The 19,594-nt window shown below is 39.4% G+C and overlaps 1 protein-coding gene across 2 annotated transcripts in view; it reads right to left on the bottom strand.

Annotated features, from left to right (window-relative positions):
* LOC139454535 (forkhead box C1-A-like) overlaps window positions 1–15,043 on the bottom strand; it is a 47,607-nt gene extending 32,564 nt beyond the window's left edge. Inside the window, exons 1-2 of one of the 2 annotated variants that reach the window (XM_071236313.1) lie at window positions 13,109–15,043; window positions 171–243 (exon numbers count right to left, since the gene is read on the bottom strand). In XM_071236313.1, the coding sequence (XP_071092414.1) occupies window positions 13,444–14,907 (1,464 nt within the window). In that variant the 5' untranslated portion in view covers window positions 14,908–15,043 and the 3' untranslated portion in view covers window positions 171–243; window positions 13,109–13,443. The remainder of the gene's footprint in view (window positions 1–170; window positions 244–13,108) is intronic. The other variant, XM_071236312.1, reaches the window with a different exon arrangement.
* Window positions 15,044–19,594: the final 4,551 nt, after the last annotated feature.

The following is a 19,594-nucleotide window of genomic DNA, read 5'->3' as shown; positions in this document are numbered from 1 at the left end:
AACTCGTTCGACAAAGTTTCGTGTACAGGAGCTCCGTGAACTACGCTAGCAGTGTGGAACAATCGGGTTTACTGTAGATGTCATAACGTAAACAATCGGGATCTGCATACTAAACAAAAACATACACGTGATGATGAAGGATCTGGGTGCGGATCATAGCATATACATACCCACTGTCAGTCCGCCTCCTAGTCTGTCGGCCTGGGGGGTCGGGGCCTGTCACCAGCTGCATTATCGATATCTCTTGAAATACAAAATTAGATTAATCAATTTGATTTCCCTTTCTTTATGCTATGTAAATATAAAACGTCAACGCCAGAGAAAAACCAGTCTCGATTATCCGGCGAAACAGATTCCATTGGGCGTAAAAGGCAAATAGCGGTGAAAACTATATGAATGGATCACTGAAAATCAGCGATGACACTTTCCTTGAAGGAGAATGTGTAATCACGTTAAACTTATTACCGAAGTTATTCCACTGAATCTGGAGCCCCGTTCCTTGCACAGAATGGTTTCATGGGACGTAACAGGACAATTAGCACGCTATCGTTATCCAGCATTTAGGATACATGATGAATGTTCAATGTCGATTCAATGTGCTTTCAAATCCCCAAATATTACGTACAAGCACTGAATTATATAGAACTATGAAACTAGTGTACATATTTAAACTGAAACCTTTACCCCTCCGCAACCCCTTCTCAATTCTCACGCCGTTCAACCCCCAGCGTCTATGGGAGGGGAGGGGGGGGGGGGGGGGGGGGGGGCGCTTCTGCATCGTCAGCCTGCCCGACAGGTTGACACATTCGTGACTCTATTAGCCGACCCAAGGGGAGGGTGTTCTCAACCTGTTAGCAGCGTTGGGGGACGGGCTGTCCCGGTCCGCCGAAACAAAGACCCTCTTTTATCATGTCTACTGGCTATCCAAATTAATAATTGTGGAGGTCTGAATGCTTTCTGTTGTTCTCAGCGCAGGGATGTTGGAAAGAGCAAGAGTCATGGCTCTCGCCGCCATAACAGCGAGGCTCCAGCAGTTGGGGAGCAGTCATTATTCTTTCAAGATGGTGCCGGTGGCAGGCGAGGAGGGCTCCCTTTAGGTGGAGGTCAAAAGTTTTGGATCAATGTTAATCTATAAAGTCTTGATGAGCCTTGTGGTAATCGAGCCCAGACGGCCGAAACATATCTGACTCATTTTCAACCACTCTCACAAGCCAAATGCAAACAGTTCCACACTGCCAAGAGCTTCTGGAGAGCCAACACGAAAGCGAGACCAAAGTTTCTGATTAATCACCGGTCTTTTTGTTGTTTTATGCCGCAGTCGTCATTTTCCGCTTTCATGTGAATTTTAAGAGGAAGTAGATCGCATTCTGGCCATTTTTGGCGACGCTACCGCACTGGTCCAATATTTGTAGAACACTTGTCCGTCCTCGCTGAAGTCACGTAGGTTAAGATCCTGGCGAGGGTGATACTATTTTTTACAATAATCATACTTTCATTGAGCTGCAACTTCAAACTGTGGAATAACATTCATAATATTCTTCATAACTTTGTAATTTCCTCTGCCTCTACTCGCATTCGGAGTCGTCACACATCTCGCCGCGTTAAATAGAAGGGACAATATTTGACCAGCGGCCTGAAGAAGCATCTATAATTATGAAGGAATAGAAAAATATTTTCCCTTGTAACAGGAGTAATAAAATAGAGACGGTAACTTTTTAGAGTATGGCCTCTTTGCTGGGATTGGTTAATGCAGTTGTTGACACATCAAACAGGCCCAGTGTCTGTTGACTCGAACTGTAGAGTGGTCCTGATCTATTGCAAATTACACAGAAATTATCGCCTAACAATCAAATAAGACATATAGTATGACGCGTTGCTATTTACATTCGGACACTTGACCACTGCATCCTGGAACATCTAGAGGAAAAACACATTAATGTGTCATGTGTCACATAATGACAGGCGGATGCATATACCTGCATTGTTTAAATATATAAAACACATGAAACATTTGATTGCATTTATACGTTTAGAAGAGGATTTTGCTTCAAGATATCAGTAACATATAATTATATACGTTTATAATTGTTTATGAAAATACATTAACCTCTTTTGTCAATAAGTTTCAAAATCGAAGAAAACTGATTGTGGAATGGTATAGTTAGCATGTACTGCTGCACCTCCTATCTGAGGTATTAAATAAAAAACACGTTATCAAGAAACTATAAAAACGTTCTTTGATATAAAGATGCAATCCCGAGGAAACGTAGCCTAAAATGTTTTTTTTTTAATTTGTACTGCAATACCCCCCTTCTGAGGAACTAATGAAATATAAAGTTATCAAGAAATTATATAAACGTTTCTTGTAATGAACATTCAGAATCTTATATAAATCTTAATATAATGTCGTGTTTAATGTGTACTGTAATACCTCTTTTCTGAGGTATTAATTTAAAGTAATAGTTATCAGGATAATATATAAGCCTTTCTTGCTCATCTTTTAGCGAACACCTGGTATCATCACTATTTGATTCATAAAAAACATGCTCTTGATGTGGTCGGAATCGTACAATCGACTCTGCATTCAGCAGAGATTTCTCATAAATATGGGTTTCGTCGCTTTTATATATTGTAAAAACAATGCAAAAGCAACAATTCAGATTACAATGTCGCTGTAAACGTGTAATGCAATACCTCTTTTCTGAGGTATTAAGTAATAATACAATTGCGACAGCTGAATCAAATCGCTTTGACAACGTTGGAATATGAATACATTGACGATATGCCCCTTGTAACAGTTGCTATATACAAATCTCGGGGCAGATGGAAATACAGGCAGGGATCCATACGGTACCACAGAGCCTCGTATACATTAAGGCATCATATCTGTTAAATTACACGGAAAATGTTGCAGATAACATCGAGAAGGGAGATAAAACTTGTTATCTGTAAGAGCAGGCTGAAGGGACATAAAAGTGTGGTTTGTATCTAAGAGGCGGGGTTTGCAGGGAGTATGATGTTACTAGCCTGAGAGCTATAGACAAGAAGAGTCATGGAAAAACTGCCACAGTTACCCAGGCGTTTAATTGAACGAGAAACGTATAGGAGTTGTCCGACAGATACGTAACGTTCAATGTGCCGGCGAGCAAAAACTAGATCTGATGACTTGGCGGCAAATGGAAATACTCATTTCAGAATCGACCATGCTTCTTATCGCCATAAAACATTTGACATTTCGGTTTTAAGATGAAATTTGTTTATGCATATGAAAAGATCCTGTATGAGATTATTTTCTAGTTTGATCAGTTTGTTATTATAGAGGGTATTGCAAAAGTGTTCCAATTGGGGCATGGCAACAATGTGATTGAAGGGCTAGATATTGTCAGTATTTTAGTTTAAATGTTCGTGTATTGTTTTAACTGAACACAGGGACATTAACATAGTTTGTGGAAATGTTGCTATTGGTTACTATTTCTGCTACAAACGCAATGTATCTGTACATGTGTAGTCAATGGTTACATCATAGAAGGTATATGCCTTCGTGTTGCTCATACTTGAATTATAAAATATGTCTTCAAATAATACTGTATGATCTTTGAATAAATAATGTCATTTGCGTTAATATCGGAATATATTGTTCCAAATGGTCAACACAGGCCGAAATGGCCACTGTATTTGATATGGTTGGTCAATTCCTCGCTTTCAAATGAAATAATATGCTCTCTTATGTCATAATTGCTTGGTGATGCCTAATGCAATGCTTTGAGTCTCCTTGCTCAATTTGTATCAAATGTAATTCCAATAATGATTTTAAACGAGGATTTCATGTAGAGCAGTTCATGTTTCCCCATCTCAAGAACACCCCGGGGGTCACAAGTAGGACATTGGAATATCAACCATAGCGTTACCACCGGGTGTCACATGAGAACAATATAATGTTAAAATGTGCCTCGAACATCGTCATATACTACTCACATTAAGTTAAGGAACACGTATTCCAAAGTACTTATGTTTATCTGTCATGCCATGACACACTGACTTAGTAATATGAAAGAATCGGTGGGCCTTGACTATTTTTGAGTAGCATAGGACAGGGCATGCTTATTCATGCCATGGTGTGTAAGAGTAGGGCAGATGTGTATATGTACTTTGAACACCAGGTGTTAGAGTGGAATAGTACACGGTTATCCATACCGTGAACTAAGGTTAGAGTAGGGTGGTGAATGCTTCGGACACCGGGTGTTACAGGTCAGGCAGAACATGTTAATGTACACCGCAAATACCGTGGCTACACGTACAACGTGCCACAAAAGTATATAGACAACACTGGGTGTTTGGATAGAACAACCTTGTTTATCCATACCGTGAACACCGGGTGTTAGAGTGTGACACGACAAGTTCAACCTGCCGCTAACACAGTCTCTCCATTGTCACCACAACGACTACGGCGCAACGCAAACCTGTGTCTTTCACTTGTTTAACCTACGTTATAGAATATGTTCCAAACACTGACATCCACGCAGTATGATGTCATCCAGAGGGGGATTCATGCTCAGGGCTTTATTGTGCTCTGATATAAACAAGGAAGCGTTTAGTTAATGCTGTCGCAGTGGTTTACAATTGTGAGCTTTGTGCTCAGATCGGTGGGAGGAGAGTGAACGTTTTTTCGCGCCTCACTCTTATTCCCATATGCAATACATACTCTTTAATGCAGCTGACTTGATTTAAAATAATACGGGGGATGTTTTCATTATGTGCTGCTCTGTCACTTCCGAGGTGTTGACGCGTTTGCACATTTCACACACTGAATCGTTTCCTATGATTTGCCTCATTATAAATCTTAATCGAAGAACTGTATGAATAGTAGAAAATATGAAACAACAGACCTTGGTCCGTTTTACGATCGCCCCACCAAGGCAGAAGGAAACCCACTGCACACATCTTTGAAATATAATGTAATAAACTATATCGGAAAATATCAAAAAACATATTTATGAAATTTATGATAATATAATTCCAACTTATGAATTTGGAGATTGTATCATTTTGATATTTCAAGGATTGATATATGATAACCATTCTAACATTTAGAATGAAAGATTTTAATATGAACCGTAGCCATAGTTTAATACGTATATCCTTACATATGGTCAAATTATGTTTGTTTAAATTGTCTCACACACCTCAGTATATAATAACTTCAAATTTATAATGTCTGTCCTATATGAATTCTACATGTTAAAGAGATTGTAACAACCCTTCCATATTTCAACATATAGGAACTCATGCTGTAAAATGTAGATATGTTTCACATGAAATAAAAATATATTTAAGTTTTACTTTATAAAACAAGAAAAACCCCACGAAATATGCCCCAACATTTGAAACAGAATTTTTAGTCAGTAACAAATGTATCAATAGATCTACCAATAATATCAATTTTTTATACTTCTGTTCGCACACTTATGTATGTATGCACGGTTTTCTAATCGCTAGAACGTCAATGTCTCATCCACCCGTCCTTACACCATCTACCCGAGCATGCATGACATGCAATAGGTCCACTGTCCGAACTATAAACCAAATACGTAACCATCCTAGCACAACCAGGAGCTGCACCTTATCCCGTGTTTTTAAACATTGCTGGACTATTGTTATCATGAACAGCGAAGAGGGACAGGACGGGGGGTGGGGGGAATTGTCGCCCCCCCCCCCCCCCCCCCCCCCCCCCCCAGAAGGTCGACCATGGAATGTCATTCTATTACATAGCCGCCGCTCTCTGCTATTGTTTGTGCTAATGCTGACTCCCTGTATAGCAAGGGGCGGGTAACCCAATTTACTAATGTACAAGACAGAGGGTGTTGACATTTGGACGGAGGAGAAGAATTTTGGCCACAACTTGTGTGATATTGATGAACTATCTGAAGCTGATTTAAGAGAGATTGGGGGCATACAGATTGAACGCGTCCTCAAACAGTTGCAATACAATGCAAATAATCAAATCAGAGAAAATACACTTCCATGGTCACACCGAGGATTTCACTCGATATGTTGTGTCAGCAGCTGCTCTGTCATTATGGAGTAATTTATTACGATTTTTTACTCATGATTATTCAAGTAATTTTTAGAGAGAGTTATGTTGAAGGAAGAGATAAAAGATAAAACACGTTTGCATTGTGGTTTATATAACAATAATATCATGTTAACTATTTTATAAACATAATGCGTAATACTTGTTACATAAAAAACGCAGATTCATTCAGACAAATGTTCTTCCAGTTTATATTGCAATATTGTATATAAATCAGGTATGTTAGCATGTGGAATATAAAAAAATAAAGGTTGACTAACGAAACAATAAAAATGTCAAATAAATGAATATGTCAGTGATGAAAGGGATTGTTAATTCAAATATATGTAACGCAAACTGCACTAACTCAAATCAATATGACGAGGTTACTATAGAGAATCACGGGAATTTTTAATTCTTAAAAATAACACCCTATTATCTGGATTTTGTATTTGCATACAGATCCCCGAGGGGATGAGAAAGTACAATCGGAAGTTGTGTTTTCAAATAAAGTAGGAATCACAATTGACTTTTACAACGTGTATTCACAGTTGAAAATGTTTATAAAAGTAACAATAAATACTGATCTTAAAGTACATTGAGAGACATGTCATTACACGATTTATGTCATGGTAAAAAACAAATGTTTCTCACAAACAATAATCATTTCTGTACGCAAAGGCGATTTCACTTTCAGTGATCGTTTCCTGTCGAAGAAAATCCGTGTAATATTTTCTTAATACCAGTCAAATCAACTTTTATGCGGAAATATTTAACTATTATTCATATATTTTTTATATTCATATTAAATATCTTGCACGAAGTTCATCTTGAATAACAGCGGTCGTCATAAACACGTTATGCACACATGTTAAGAAATACCTTGCGCGAAGTTTATTTTAAAAAAAATCGTGGCCGTCATTAGTTATGCACGCACAAAAGGGGGAGTTTTTAAAATTCTTGATTCCTCTGTACTCAACATTACGTCTACCTGTATTGTTAAACCATTAATTTGTAATTGCATTATATATAACAAAGGTAAAACATCCATTCCTGAATTATATTGGCCAAATGAGGAAATAGCAAAGATTCGCTGAGAAGCCACACGGAATAATGAATGGTTGTAAGACAGCAGGATCTATTAGCAAACGATACTAATTACCTACGCAATATTAGATATGATTGCAATGTGAGGACACATATCAACATGGTACATCACAGATCAAACGAGGATTAACCCCCTATGGTGTATGTGTGTATATCACACACCGAGTCTGAAGGCACACTTGGGGGGTAATTGAAAGTGATAATCAAGGCATGTTGTCGAGGCATGAGCTGATATCTCTCAAAGAAACGTGCTAATGACATTCAGGCTGGAATATACGTGGAATGTCGTAATGAGAATTTCAACTAATTTTCAGCACGTGTTCATCATATCAAAATTATCACTGATATATATGCTTACGTGTCAATATTTAAAAGTTAAAACAAATGTTTTAGAATAAAAAAAGTTTTATGACAAATGCACGAGAAAAGTTTTGCATGATCAATACATATGTAAGTATAAGAGATACGCGACAAATATATACTTTAAGATTTGATGAGAATCAATAATTATGTTTATCACTACTGCTGTTTTAGACATAAAAAAATCAAATACGGGAAAAAAGGAAATATTTTATGTTTGAGATAGAGTTGTCTGACAGATTGTGATCAATTCTACACACTTGTATATTGTCTTATTCAGTGTCGCTTTCAGATCTTATTTCCTAGTACAGTTTTCATATTATTCGCTGGTCGGTCTACTTCATTATCGAGGTAGGCTGCGCATTGTTAATCTATTCTCTTTGATGCTGTTATTTGCAATCGATTTTCAATTGCTTTTAAGGCGAAAATCAATCACTTCCTTGATTCTTCATTAAGGCGCTTTATGAAAACGCCAGACCAAATAATATTTTTCAGATTTTCAATATTTCAAAATATTATACAATATTTACCGATCCAAGACAAGGAAACATCGCAATTATCAGAAATCTATATATTATCAAGTTTCCTAATTAAGAGGACTCCGGTTTAAATGGAAAATATAGGCAGCGTTTGAACGACCAATACGCAGCACAGTTGCAGTATCTGACAGGACAGGGATGCTGTAAGCGTGTTAGTGTTTTATTTATTATCGGAATAAGCAATGCATGGTATGAAGCTATGCGTATAAAATGTTAGATTTTTAAATTAATTCTGGTTGAATGTGTAACTTATTCAACATAACCTGTATCAGTTATTCATAAAATAGCCAGAAATCGTAAATTTGGAATGTGTTTTTTTCTATACGAATATTATTTGATTATTTAGTAGTACGCATACTTATAGCGTCTGTGCATATGTAACTTAAAAAAAATGAGAAATATTTTCGTCTAAAAATTCCCACTCTTCTCCAGATTCAGATATGACAGAATTCGTTTGCCTGAGACACTGATGCTCCGGGGATTCAGTCGGTGCATCATTCAGGAATTCCCTTTTAAGCCCAGCGCACAATCAAGCCTTACTCCAATAGAAAACTGTATACAACCGCATAAAAACATTTTATGAATTAATGATTATCCGTAATGTTACAAAGCTTATCCGAAAGGAAAATATCACTTTGAACTTTTTGTCGAAAGTGTTTACAAGTTTATTTAAGCAACTTCTTTCAAAGCACTTCTAAATAATGCATACCGTTATAATAGTGCATATACACATTCGGCGTCATTGATAATCTTTTCTAAATGCTGATTTCATAATCCAAGATTTGCAGCAGAACAAGGTATAATATTTTGTTATGTTTTCTGCAAGCATTCGTGTCGTAATTATCTGTACATGTTCACATGAATGACATAGTGTTTATATAAATATTTCCTTATAATTTGTAAATATATACATGTACATGATGTAAGTGCGTTTGGTTTTATGATGTCCGCGTGGAAATGTAATAACGCCTCGTACATACGACGTTAGTGTTCAATATAGCAGTATTATAAAGGTTGGGTTGAGGATAAAAAAATAGGAATTCGGAAACTAATAGAATTTTATTTTAAATGCCGTGTTCCGGTTCAGGAAATGAAAATCCGTATTTTGAACTAGACTATGAATTTGAACCTTTTCCAGACTGAAGGTAACCCGTTGAACTTCCTTGTGGATTTCATAGCCAAACTGGGGAAATGAATTTAAGAAATACAATTCCAGATGGATGTGCCTGGGTTAAACAATACCCTTCATAATACGTTATTCAGAGTGCATTTGAGTTATTAATAATATTTCTCCTCGATCACCGTAACATATTTATTGCTACAAGTATTATTAATAAAAATAAAACAGTTTAGTGATATTAATATTTTCTGAACATTTTGCAATATACGATCATTTAAAAAATATCCTTCTTTATCTGTTATGATTTATCTTTTAAATATTTTTTTATTGCTGGTGATCACTCTGCAAAAAAATAATCCATCGCGGTAATTTCTGAAACATGAATTTGAAGCGTGTTGTGGGGATTTCAAATGAAATCGGAAATGAAATTGAGCCCCGCGTTAGAATTTCGATGTAGATTGTCCCGTGAGCCCTACAGCTTCCTTAATTCATTAAATACATGTTTACAAGCGGCACAAAGCGGGCAATATTTTCAAGCTAATTACATCACATGGAAGCCAAGCTTTAAACGTGTGCGTTATATCGCAGTGCTGCCGCGTACGTGCTGTACGCGAACCAAGACGGAAACCTCCAGTATGCCACATGTTTTGACAATATGAACATATACTCACAACTTACGCGCAGAGTGAGAGCTTTTTAAGACATTATCATCTCGATCGATTCAGAATGTATAAAACTAGGCCTGTCGCCTCTGATATGCAGCTTAGGAAGCCATGTTTCTGGCAATATAGACTGGGAATAAATCACCCTTATCGTCCCTGTGCCGTTGTTGAATTATCAGTCGAATTGCACGCGCAAGATGACAGACAGCCTAAACCGGCCCATAAGAAATTGAGATGAAGCGGATAGCTCCGATTTCAAGCCGCGACATTCCTACCCAAGGACCCGGGATCATATGCGGCCTCCTAAAAACGAGAAATTTGTAGTTTACAAATTGCATAAAAATAAACAAAAATTTTGATGAGAAGCCAGAATTGTGAACACGTACATTGTAAGATGGTAACATATTTAGTGTTTGGGCCGAATACCGTTAAAATGTCTTCCTTCGGTGCATATTTTAGACAACACCGACATGACTGAGTTATCTACAAGTGCGGCGAGGAGTTCTTTGAAATTCATCGCTTTTGACAGGGCTGAAATACGACCTATTATTCAGATGGGGGAATGATAAGAACGCTCCCCGTCTGTAGTAACCACTCTGTTCACGATAAAATGCTGGGAAAAGTTTTAACGGAAAAAACTATTCTCTTTATGCTGTAGAACGACACAGTTTGATAAAGCACAACTTGATTTGTGTATCTCTCTCAACAGTCAATCACAGCGATAATCTACACAGGTTTTTCGTCCCTATTGATACGCATATTAGTGTTTAATTTCGGTGAAATGCATTGCACATGGACGATGTTGGTGAACTACAACAAACCCGGTTTTGTTCTTGTTGAGGTTTTTGCTGAAGCCAGCAGTGGAGCTTGCCGATCACCTGCACGCCGCTTACTTGAGGCCTTAACGACTTTTCCAGCTTCAAAATATAAGTTAGAACTGAGGCCGGTCGTAGGAATTCAGATTGAGGCCCGAGAAAGAAGAGATCTTTCAACAACCCCCCTAAACTGACGCAGGGAAAGCGCCCCAGGTGGCCGGGGACGCAGGAGGGAAGGGGGGACAAAACTAAGAAGAAATTTCAAACGCATATTTCCCCCTTCCATCCCTCGCTCGCTTTCTCGTCGTTTTAAATCAACACAATTTTGCATCTGAAACCAAAGAAATTGGCTTTTATTTTAACTGCACCAATTTATCCAAGTCTTCGTATTTAAGGCCCAGGAGAAATTAGTTGAATAAGATTGTCGATTGGAAAAATATCCGGCCTCCACTGGGCGCATTGTCACTGGAAATACTTCCTAAATCGATCAAGTCAGAAAATCGCTGGAAAATTTACTTCTTCCCTTATCGGAGGACTTATAATGTAATTATTTGCAGATGACACACTTAATTTTAGAACGAGGTAATTTAATCTTCGATTTTTGTTTCAATATGCAAATGCGTCGAGTCAGTATTTGCACAATCTCTGTACAAATGTTAAAAGAGATTATGTACACAAATATGCCGAACACAAGTTTGTTCTAATTTCTTCATACCCGTTTTATTGTCACTAATATTTGATAATTTCAATTCATATTTCCATCGCCAGAAGTTCTTACTTTCAATTCATACTTCATAATTTTCAGACGAAAATGATTTGTGTCATGACACACATGGAACTAGATGATAGATTTAAAAAAAAAATGTAGATATTTTCAATCATTTATTCCATTAACTAGCCAATATCCACTGATTTGAATGACATTAAGTCATTGTTTTGAAATTAACAAAATGAATGTGTTTTATAATCACGTAAAGAAGACGTGCAGAATAATTAGCGCTTGTACGAAGCTCATGACATCCCTCTGTGACAATAATGAAACAAGCAGAGGCTTTAGTTTGTGTCATTTCATCAAAATGATTAACGCCGACAAATGAGAAGAGAAAGATCCCCCCTGCGAGACTCGGCATTGGGGGAGAGAGCGGAGGAAATCAAAAGTGTCTTTAAGAACATGCCCCGCTCACGAGGCATGTCGCAATTCCATGGTAATTAAGTTATCTGCACTGTCGAATGTGCCGACATTTGTAATCACTAGTCACATACACAGAATCTGGTCTCTGCTGCTCAGTCCACGAATTACAGGAACGTTTCAGCTTGTTCTGTGTCGTCGTTAATTTCAGAGTGTCTTTATTTTTTTGAACGATTATTTGTGTAAAAGTGTGTGTTGAATTAGCAATGTTTGGCCGTTCATTATAAAATCATGTAATTGGTTTGGTGGTGTTCATTTCTGATTTGTTATTTATGTAGGTATCTAGTTAAATTTTGTGTGAAAAGCGACGTGTGTTTATAAAAACAGACACAGTATCGAATCCATATTCTTCTTCCCATAATCGGGTGGCATGGCTTGTGTTTGTATAAATTACGAATAGGCTTTGAGAGTGCTTACATTTTGTGTTTACACATTGTGTGTGTGTGTGTGTGTGTGTGTGTGTGGTGATCAACAAAACATATCTCGTCGGATGAAAACCACTGTAGCGCACTCAAGCACAACGCTTTCAAAAATGCAAACATGTCTTGTGGATATCATTTTAGAATATGCAATACCAAAACAACAGATGAAAATAGCTATATCAATGGAAAAAACACCTCTAGCTATTTTCCATGAATTGATATCGCCATAGCGAAAGATTATATTATCAATTCTCAAGTATAGAATGAATTGTCAATTTACATAGCCGTGAATTTATTACAATTATTTTGGAAACTGTAACTATGTAATGAAATTACTTAATACGTCTTTTGATTCCCAGACGGAATGAATGAGCTGAAGAATGAGAAATACCAACGCCCCAAGACAGGGAAATCTTCAGCATGTTTTCCTATCTAATTAAACCTGTCAAAATTCGTTGAGCATGTTTGCATTTGGATTTCACAGAGTAGCGAATAATCTCCTTAACGTATCCGTGTTGCCGTGTTAGTGGTCACTCAATCCAAGCGCACATAGTGACTTTCACGGGATCTGACCGTAAAAACAAATATCCAGATTGAGGATTCAATAAATCCGTTTGGATATTCGTCATATATAAGTAAATAAAAAGCAGAAGCATAGTTTCTCTAGAGGCTAGACAGCCGAATATTTATATTCATTCATGACATTGTACAGTTAGCTGAAATAGCCCATATTGTTTTCCACAATAACATTGTTTGACATAAAACATGGAAACGTTTACACAACGTTAAAAAAGCACTGACTGATTCAACAAAAGTGTTCCTACCTTAATAGGACAGCCGATCCATCCTAACGAATAATTTACAAATTGAGTGTGGACCTGTGGTAGGCTAATTAGTGCCATGCCCACAACATGTGACAGAAAGTCCACGAGAATGTTTTAAAAGTTTTTCGTCACAATTGCAGATCCGTATGAGCACATCTGTTTAGGAAAAAAATCTTTGCAATTTTTGCTTGAAATCCTAGAATATTTATAACAGATTTCAGTGAAAACAACTGTCACTTTTTTGTGAGAACCTAAAAGTCCTGTGTGAAAATGCCAGATCCCGTCAACCTGGGGATAAGTCTGAGTCTTTGGTTGGAATAATAGCCGAGATTGTATTAACAGTCGTAGGCATACGGACTACTTGTTTTGTATGGAGCCCGAAACGCTGCAAGTTGACAGCTTGATGGGGATTGGGACTGCCCTGCTGCCTGGGCTGTCAAAAGTCTATGAGAATCAAACATGTCCCGAACATTGGCAAATGGCGAACTGGAAAAGTCCGTTCCGTGGTTGATTTCCGAGGGCGGGGGTGCCATATACCAGCTACTAGGGCGATTGTACGTTCCCGCTTGAGACACAGAAAACACACTTGGGTTTAGTCCGTTTGTCTGGGGTAGGGTGGTGTGAGGGGAGTGACTCCCCGCCACCTCCTCCCCTGGCGATGGGGTGGGGGCAATAGACATATGTTGTCCCGTGGCCCCAGCGCTGTGGTTTGGAAACACTGGCTGGGCATTGCAGTGGTAGTTATAAGGTGATGACGCCGCGTTCTGTGTACACGGGGCCGTGTTTCGGTACAGGTCTGATGACCGGGTGTACGGTAGTACTTGGGGGGAGACAAGAGGGGGTGGTCGGCTGGTAGCGAAGTTGCTGGCGACCCCGAGATTGTCGCAGTTGGGCGTCGAGTGAGACGTCGTCATTAGATTCTCGACAGAGAAACTAGAGGTAGTTGAGTCAAGGGTCATCGCGGGGTCCGGTGGAATGGGTAAAGAGTTAGTAGTGGCCGTTCTTACCGACAAACAGTCGCTCTTGGGCGAGTCCATAGGTTCTAGTTTAGCACTTAGCACTGGAGGAGACGGACATTTCACGGGGATCGGCTCCTTAACTTCCACAATCTTCTCCGGAACGTCCGAAGCGTCCGAGTTGCTGGAATTATGGAGATCTCCGTTGTTGTCCTCCGAATCGCCATCTTTCATTTTGTCCTTATCTGACTCACGTCCATTCTTGTCTTGGTTGTCCTTATCCTTCCCCATGCCGTTCTTCTTGAAGCGTCGACGTCGTCGTAGGTAACTGCCGTTGTCGAACATGTTGTAACTGTCGGGATCCAGTGTCCAGTAACTGCCTTTGCCGGGTTTCTTGTCATCCCGGGGAATCTTGACGAAACACTCGTTCAGCGACAGGTTATGACGAATGCTGTTCTGCCAGCCTTGTTTATTTTCCCTGTAAAAGGGAAAACGGTCCATGATAAACTGATATATCCCATTTAACGTGATCTTCTTGTCCGGCTGGCTCTGGATGGCCATCGCAATGAGAGCGATGTAGGAGTACGGGGGCTTCACCATGTCCTTGGATGTGTGGTGCTGGGGCGTGTAGGGGGAATACGGCGACGGTCTCGACACCGCCGAATACTGATCATGGCCGTACATTGACATTCCACCCATGGACATGCCGGTATATCCTCCAGCATGACGGTAATAGTTCTGGTGGTCGCCGAACAGGGTGGGTACCATGCCTAATCCTGGCCCGTTTGATATACTCGGCATGGCGGAGGCAGGGTAGGGCGCTTGTAGGCCGCTCGGTTGCATCTCCCCCCGCTCCAGCGGTAAACTAGGAAATATACACACAGCCACAGTGCAGTATTCTTGTAGCACCGTCGAGTAGTGTACGTTTAGCGGTTACTATGAGTTGTGCTGAGACTGAAGCTTCTGGTCTGCACCATTCGACAACATATACAAGTCTGTGTATGATATCTGCCAGCCGCGCCATATATGGCTCCAAGCTCCGCCCCATGCTCCGCCCACGACCAATCAGACCGCGTGGATCAGCTGCTGAGCGAGAAAGTGGCCACACAGCGGGCCGGGCGCAATCAAGACGGCATGTCATAACACGGCCTGATGAGCATGGAAATTAATTGCTGATTTCAACAAGCCGAGTGACAGCAGAGCAGGGAGAGGGAAGCACAGTTTCTGTACAAACCGTCTCGGTTGCTGCGTCTGTGTATAAACCTCTCTCTGACCCTACCAAATGTTATTTCAGATGGGCCTTCAAGAGAGCACTTGAGATGATTTGTATATAAAACGATTATAGTGAATGGAGAATGATATTTCCCCAACCCCCCTACCACACTCAATAGAAGATAGCCACACGTCAGAAACTGTGCGCCACAGAGTTCCTAACATCATCATAATATTTCGTCATAGTTATACTGTTTGTCCCTTACTTTTTCGTTCCCGCCCTCCTTTCAACACCAAGTTTTCAAGGTTTGAGAGTCGGGCTGAAACAAGAGCCTTCGCTATGTGTCCCCCGGCTTTTAATTCCCAAAGAGTAGAATGCCTCCGTCGTGCATTGTTCCCTAACGGGGCTTGGCTCACAGATGGTTAGTATTATTAGACCGGGGAATAAGCTTGAATTACTTTCGCATTTGCCCCGTATAAAAATTTCCCAAATGCGACTCCTAGAAATGTTCCCGCAATGCTTAGCGGTGAATATTTTGCAGGTTTTCTTTTCCTCTGTTTTTTATTAAGATTTTTATCAACAACAAAAAAATAAGTCTAAAATCCGAATCTATTATTTCTTGCACATATCAAATTTATATCACAGATAGTGTGTTTACCTTTATATTTTTTCATATTTGTTCGCGGTCCTATTCTTCACTATCATTTCCACTTTCTATCGAATTTAATTTCCAAATCACGGACAGGATATCCCCACGTGCGAATTCTCATAATAAGCAAGGTTTGAGATCTCGACAACTGAAAGAATTCATGTTAAACCTGAAAACGACAGTAGCGCCCCTTGAGCGATTTTTTCACTTCTCTTGAACAGATGGAGCAAATTTTAAGGTTTTATTCTTCAAGTTTTCGTATAATAGTCCTATAGGGCTTGTGATGCGAGCCCTTGTGCCGATTTGGCGAGAAAATTACATTGCTTTGAAGCAATCAATGTGTCCTTTGTCAACAAAGTTAGCCCGAGGCGGAGGGCTAGTATATTTGTCTTACCCGGCGAAGGACACTTACAAATTGATCAAAACGGTCTTCACGTTTTGAAGGTTGCTAGCAGGTGAAGGACCGACTGATTTCATATTTTTTTTATTTGAGATAATTGTACATTTCTTTACCTGTCTTTACCTGTGACACGTGACACACAAATGGCCCTCGCCGACGAACGCCGGCACAGTGACAAGGACCCAGCATAATATAACCTTGTATAGAACGAAAATAATTGGGATATCAATAAAACGTTTTAGACCATTTCGTGGCAATTTTTCAAATACAAAGGAACATAATAAGAATTGGTTGCTTGACCACAGTGTGTTTCTGGGAGGGAATAAAACGCAGTCATGATGAGCCGTGCCTTTAGAATGGCTCCCAGCGCTCAGGCCTGACTTACATACACTCAGTAAGTATCTAGCAATCATTTGAATTTAGGTTCCCTAGCCTCTGTTTTCTGAAACAATAGTCAATGTTTAGTGGTAGAGCCAGGCTAGGACTTACGTCATGTGCCCGTGTATTTTCTCAATTTGTTATAACTGTCTCTTATTGATCATAAATGCAAAAAATGTGCTCCGTTAGAAAATGATATGTAGTTATAAGTACGTTTTCATCAACGGAATTCCCCAAGCCGTCTTATGGAGATTAGGTAGGAAAATAGACTTTCTTCTCCGCACCGCCATGCCGCCATGACAGTTCGTCTGCTTGAGAGCAGCGAGTGTATTGGTGGATGCAATTGAGGTAGCTGTTTTAAATTCTGTTTTTTAAGATACACTTGTAATTTAAAAAAAAGTAAGAATATGAAGATGTTTTTATTTTGATTTGCTGTCCATTTTTGAAATGTATAATTCAATTTGTAGGGTAACTTTCATTCAACTTTTTACTTAACCGATTGGATGCTTGTTTGTCAGAAATATATCGCATGCAAAGCGTGACTGGGTACGTATGTCCGCATGACTTGACAACAATGTGTTTATGTTAGATAAGTATAACATGCATATCATGCTCATTTGTCATCATGATTTTACATACATGCATTTGTACGTAACATTTCGCCTTTATTCTGAATTATTTCTTTCATAAAAACACATCATTAGTGAAAAGGCTATCTAGTTTTATTGTTAAACGTGTTAATGTCAAACATGTTTACAACACATGTCATTAACCATATTTTTGTTTATTGAATTTAAATTTAATTACATTCAAATTTGAGTATACTGTCTCCATCATCTGCAAATAAATGCTCCAAGAGGGTTGCTATGAGTCCGAGTTTATAGGTCTTCTAACCATAAGGGTCAGTTTACAGTCCTTGTAGGGGGTCATGTTGACGTAATATCGATAATTACTTCAGTAGGCGAGGAGATTTAGGGTGTTAGAAACATGTCAGACAATCCCCGGGGGACGCTGCCTATCTCCTTTTCCCTCAGTGCCCACATCTACAACACCCCCGGGACTCACGCCGCTCTCATCGACCGCACCTAGTTAGTACCACCTAGGAATCAGTGCTTACTTTCTTGCAATACCATATTGTAAATTGGGCCACATTTCCTTGATCAACCCCCACCCTCCCTTTATCCCCCCCCCCCCCCCCGTTACCCCTACCCCTCGCGCTCCCCTCCCTTTATTCACCCAAAACATCCCACCCAGTGAGGCTCTGTCCCAGCCATTTCTCGCTCAGTCATGGACGGACGTTTCACGGCATTTAACGCATTTCATTATTCTTGAAATTTCTGAAATCGATTATCATTTATATTATAATAGAAGAACAATGTTTTTAACGAAACACTATATCTAAAATGCTTTTGCTTGTATTGATGATTTCGCGTGGAAACGTATTGCTTGGATGGGATAATTCGTTCGCACTTATATCTCAATGCATTGTATCGTTTGGATGGGATAATTCGTTCACACATATTTCTCTGTGAAGTGTTCGGTGTTATTGATCATGGATATGGCTTACTCATATCGTTACACGCACGTGTTTAAGGAAACGGAACATTGCAACAGTAACAGTAGTAGGGACGGTTTCACACTCAGTGAAAACTAAATTATTTTACTGTTTGACGGTGAATTGAATTACAAGGAATATGTGCCATCGTGACATGGAAATTAATCCCGTGTAACACAATGAGGAAACACTCCCTTTATCACATGGTTCGGAAGAAACGGTTCAGTAACTTATATCTGTTTCCTTTTGTGAACAGAGACATGAATTATTACAAACCTGGTAGTCAAATAAATGCACACAATACACCCCCCCCCCCCCCCAACCCCACACACCCTGCGCCCCATCCTCTGTATGAGTGTGTGGCTGTTTCTCCATCAGCCGTAACACTCGGAGCGAGAACATTCTGATGTAAACATTAACCCAACCGTCGAATGCAATTCAGTTTTTTTTCGTTTAAAATTGCTTGTAAATGGATAACATGTAGGCAAACAAGCGCTAAAACAAATGTTTCAGATCAAGTGATAATCTTTTGTACACATCCAACATGCATGGACTGTAAACTTCAGAAAAAAAGGTTAAAAAGCAAATCGTTTCTTCCCCTGTGCTGTATGTTGTGGAGCCATGCAATGGTCAGTAGCTGGTAAACGCATTGTCTCCTTCCTTCCACCCGCGTTGAAATCTGAGACACCACGGGTCATTATAAGTCTATCAAGGCACAAGAATGGCAGAAAGAACCTCCACACTGTCCCTCAAAAGCTTTTATTTTTCATTTACGCCAAAATGAATGATATTTCTGACGGAAAGTATGTGCCTCGATTGACCACGTTTGAACTCGTTATGTTTTGCATATTTTCGTTAACGCTCCAAATGAAAGCAACAGTTTCAGGTCAGTTTGGGGTATAGGCGAGGACTAGTGAAGGAATATCTATCATACAAATTGTAAGACAATAGTTTAGAAATGTTTACCCGATCTGTTTTACACAGAAGGGAAGTGTAAAACGTCACGTTTACTCTTAAATCCTTATCATCGTCAACGAAATCTTATTCACGAACGATTTTGACAATTTGATTTTAGATCCAGTAGTTTCTACACAATATTTAGGGATTAGAATGACAATTCCGCAGAATTTCCATTTAATTAGAACTGCAAACCAATAAAGAAATGAAAATAAAGCGCCAAAGTCAACGCGCAGGGCGTCTAACAAGGAACATGTTATATTGGAAGTGGCACCGCAGCGTTCGATCTGGCCTGCCCTGGCCGTCCATCCTATTACAGTGAATCAGCCTACACGGATGGGAAGGAGAGAAAAATTAATTCTGTGCATCTTGTCTGTG

This window comes from Haliotis cracherodii, unplaced genomic scaffold, assembly GCF_022045235.1.
Source record: "Haliotis cracherodii isolate W230 unplaced genomic scaffold, xgHalCrac1.p SCAF_10, whole genome shotgun sequence".
Lineage (NCBI taxonomy): Eukaryota > Metazoa > Mollusca > Gastropoda > Lepetellida > Haliotidae > Haliotis > Haliotis cracherodii.
This window is presented reverse-complemented; position numbering and strand designations above follow the sequence as displayed.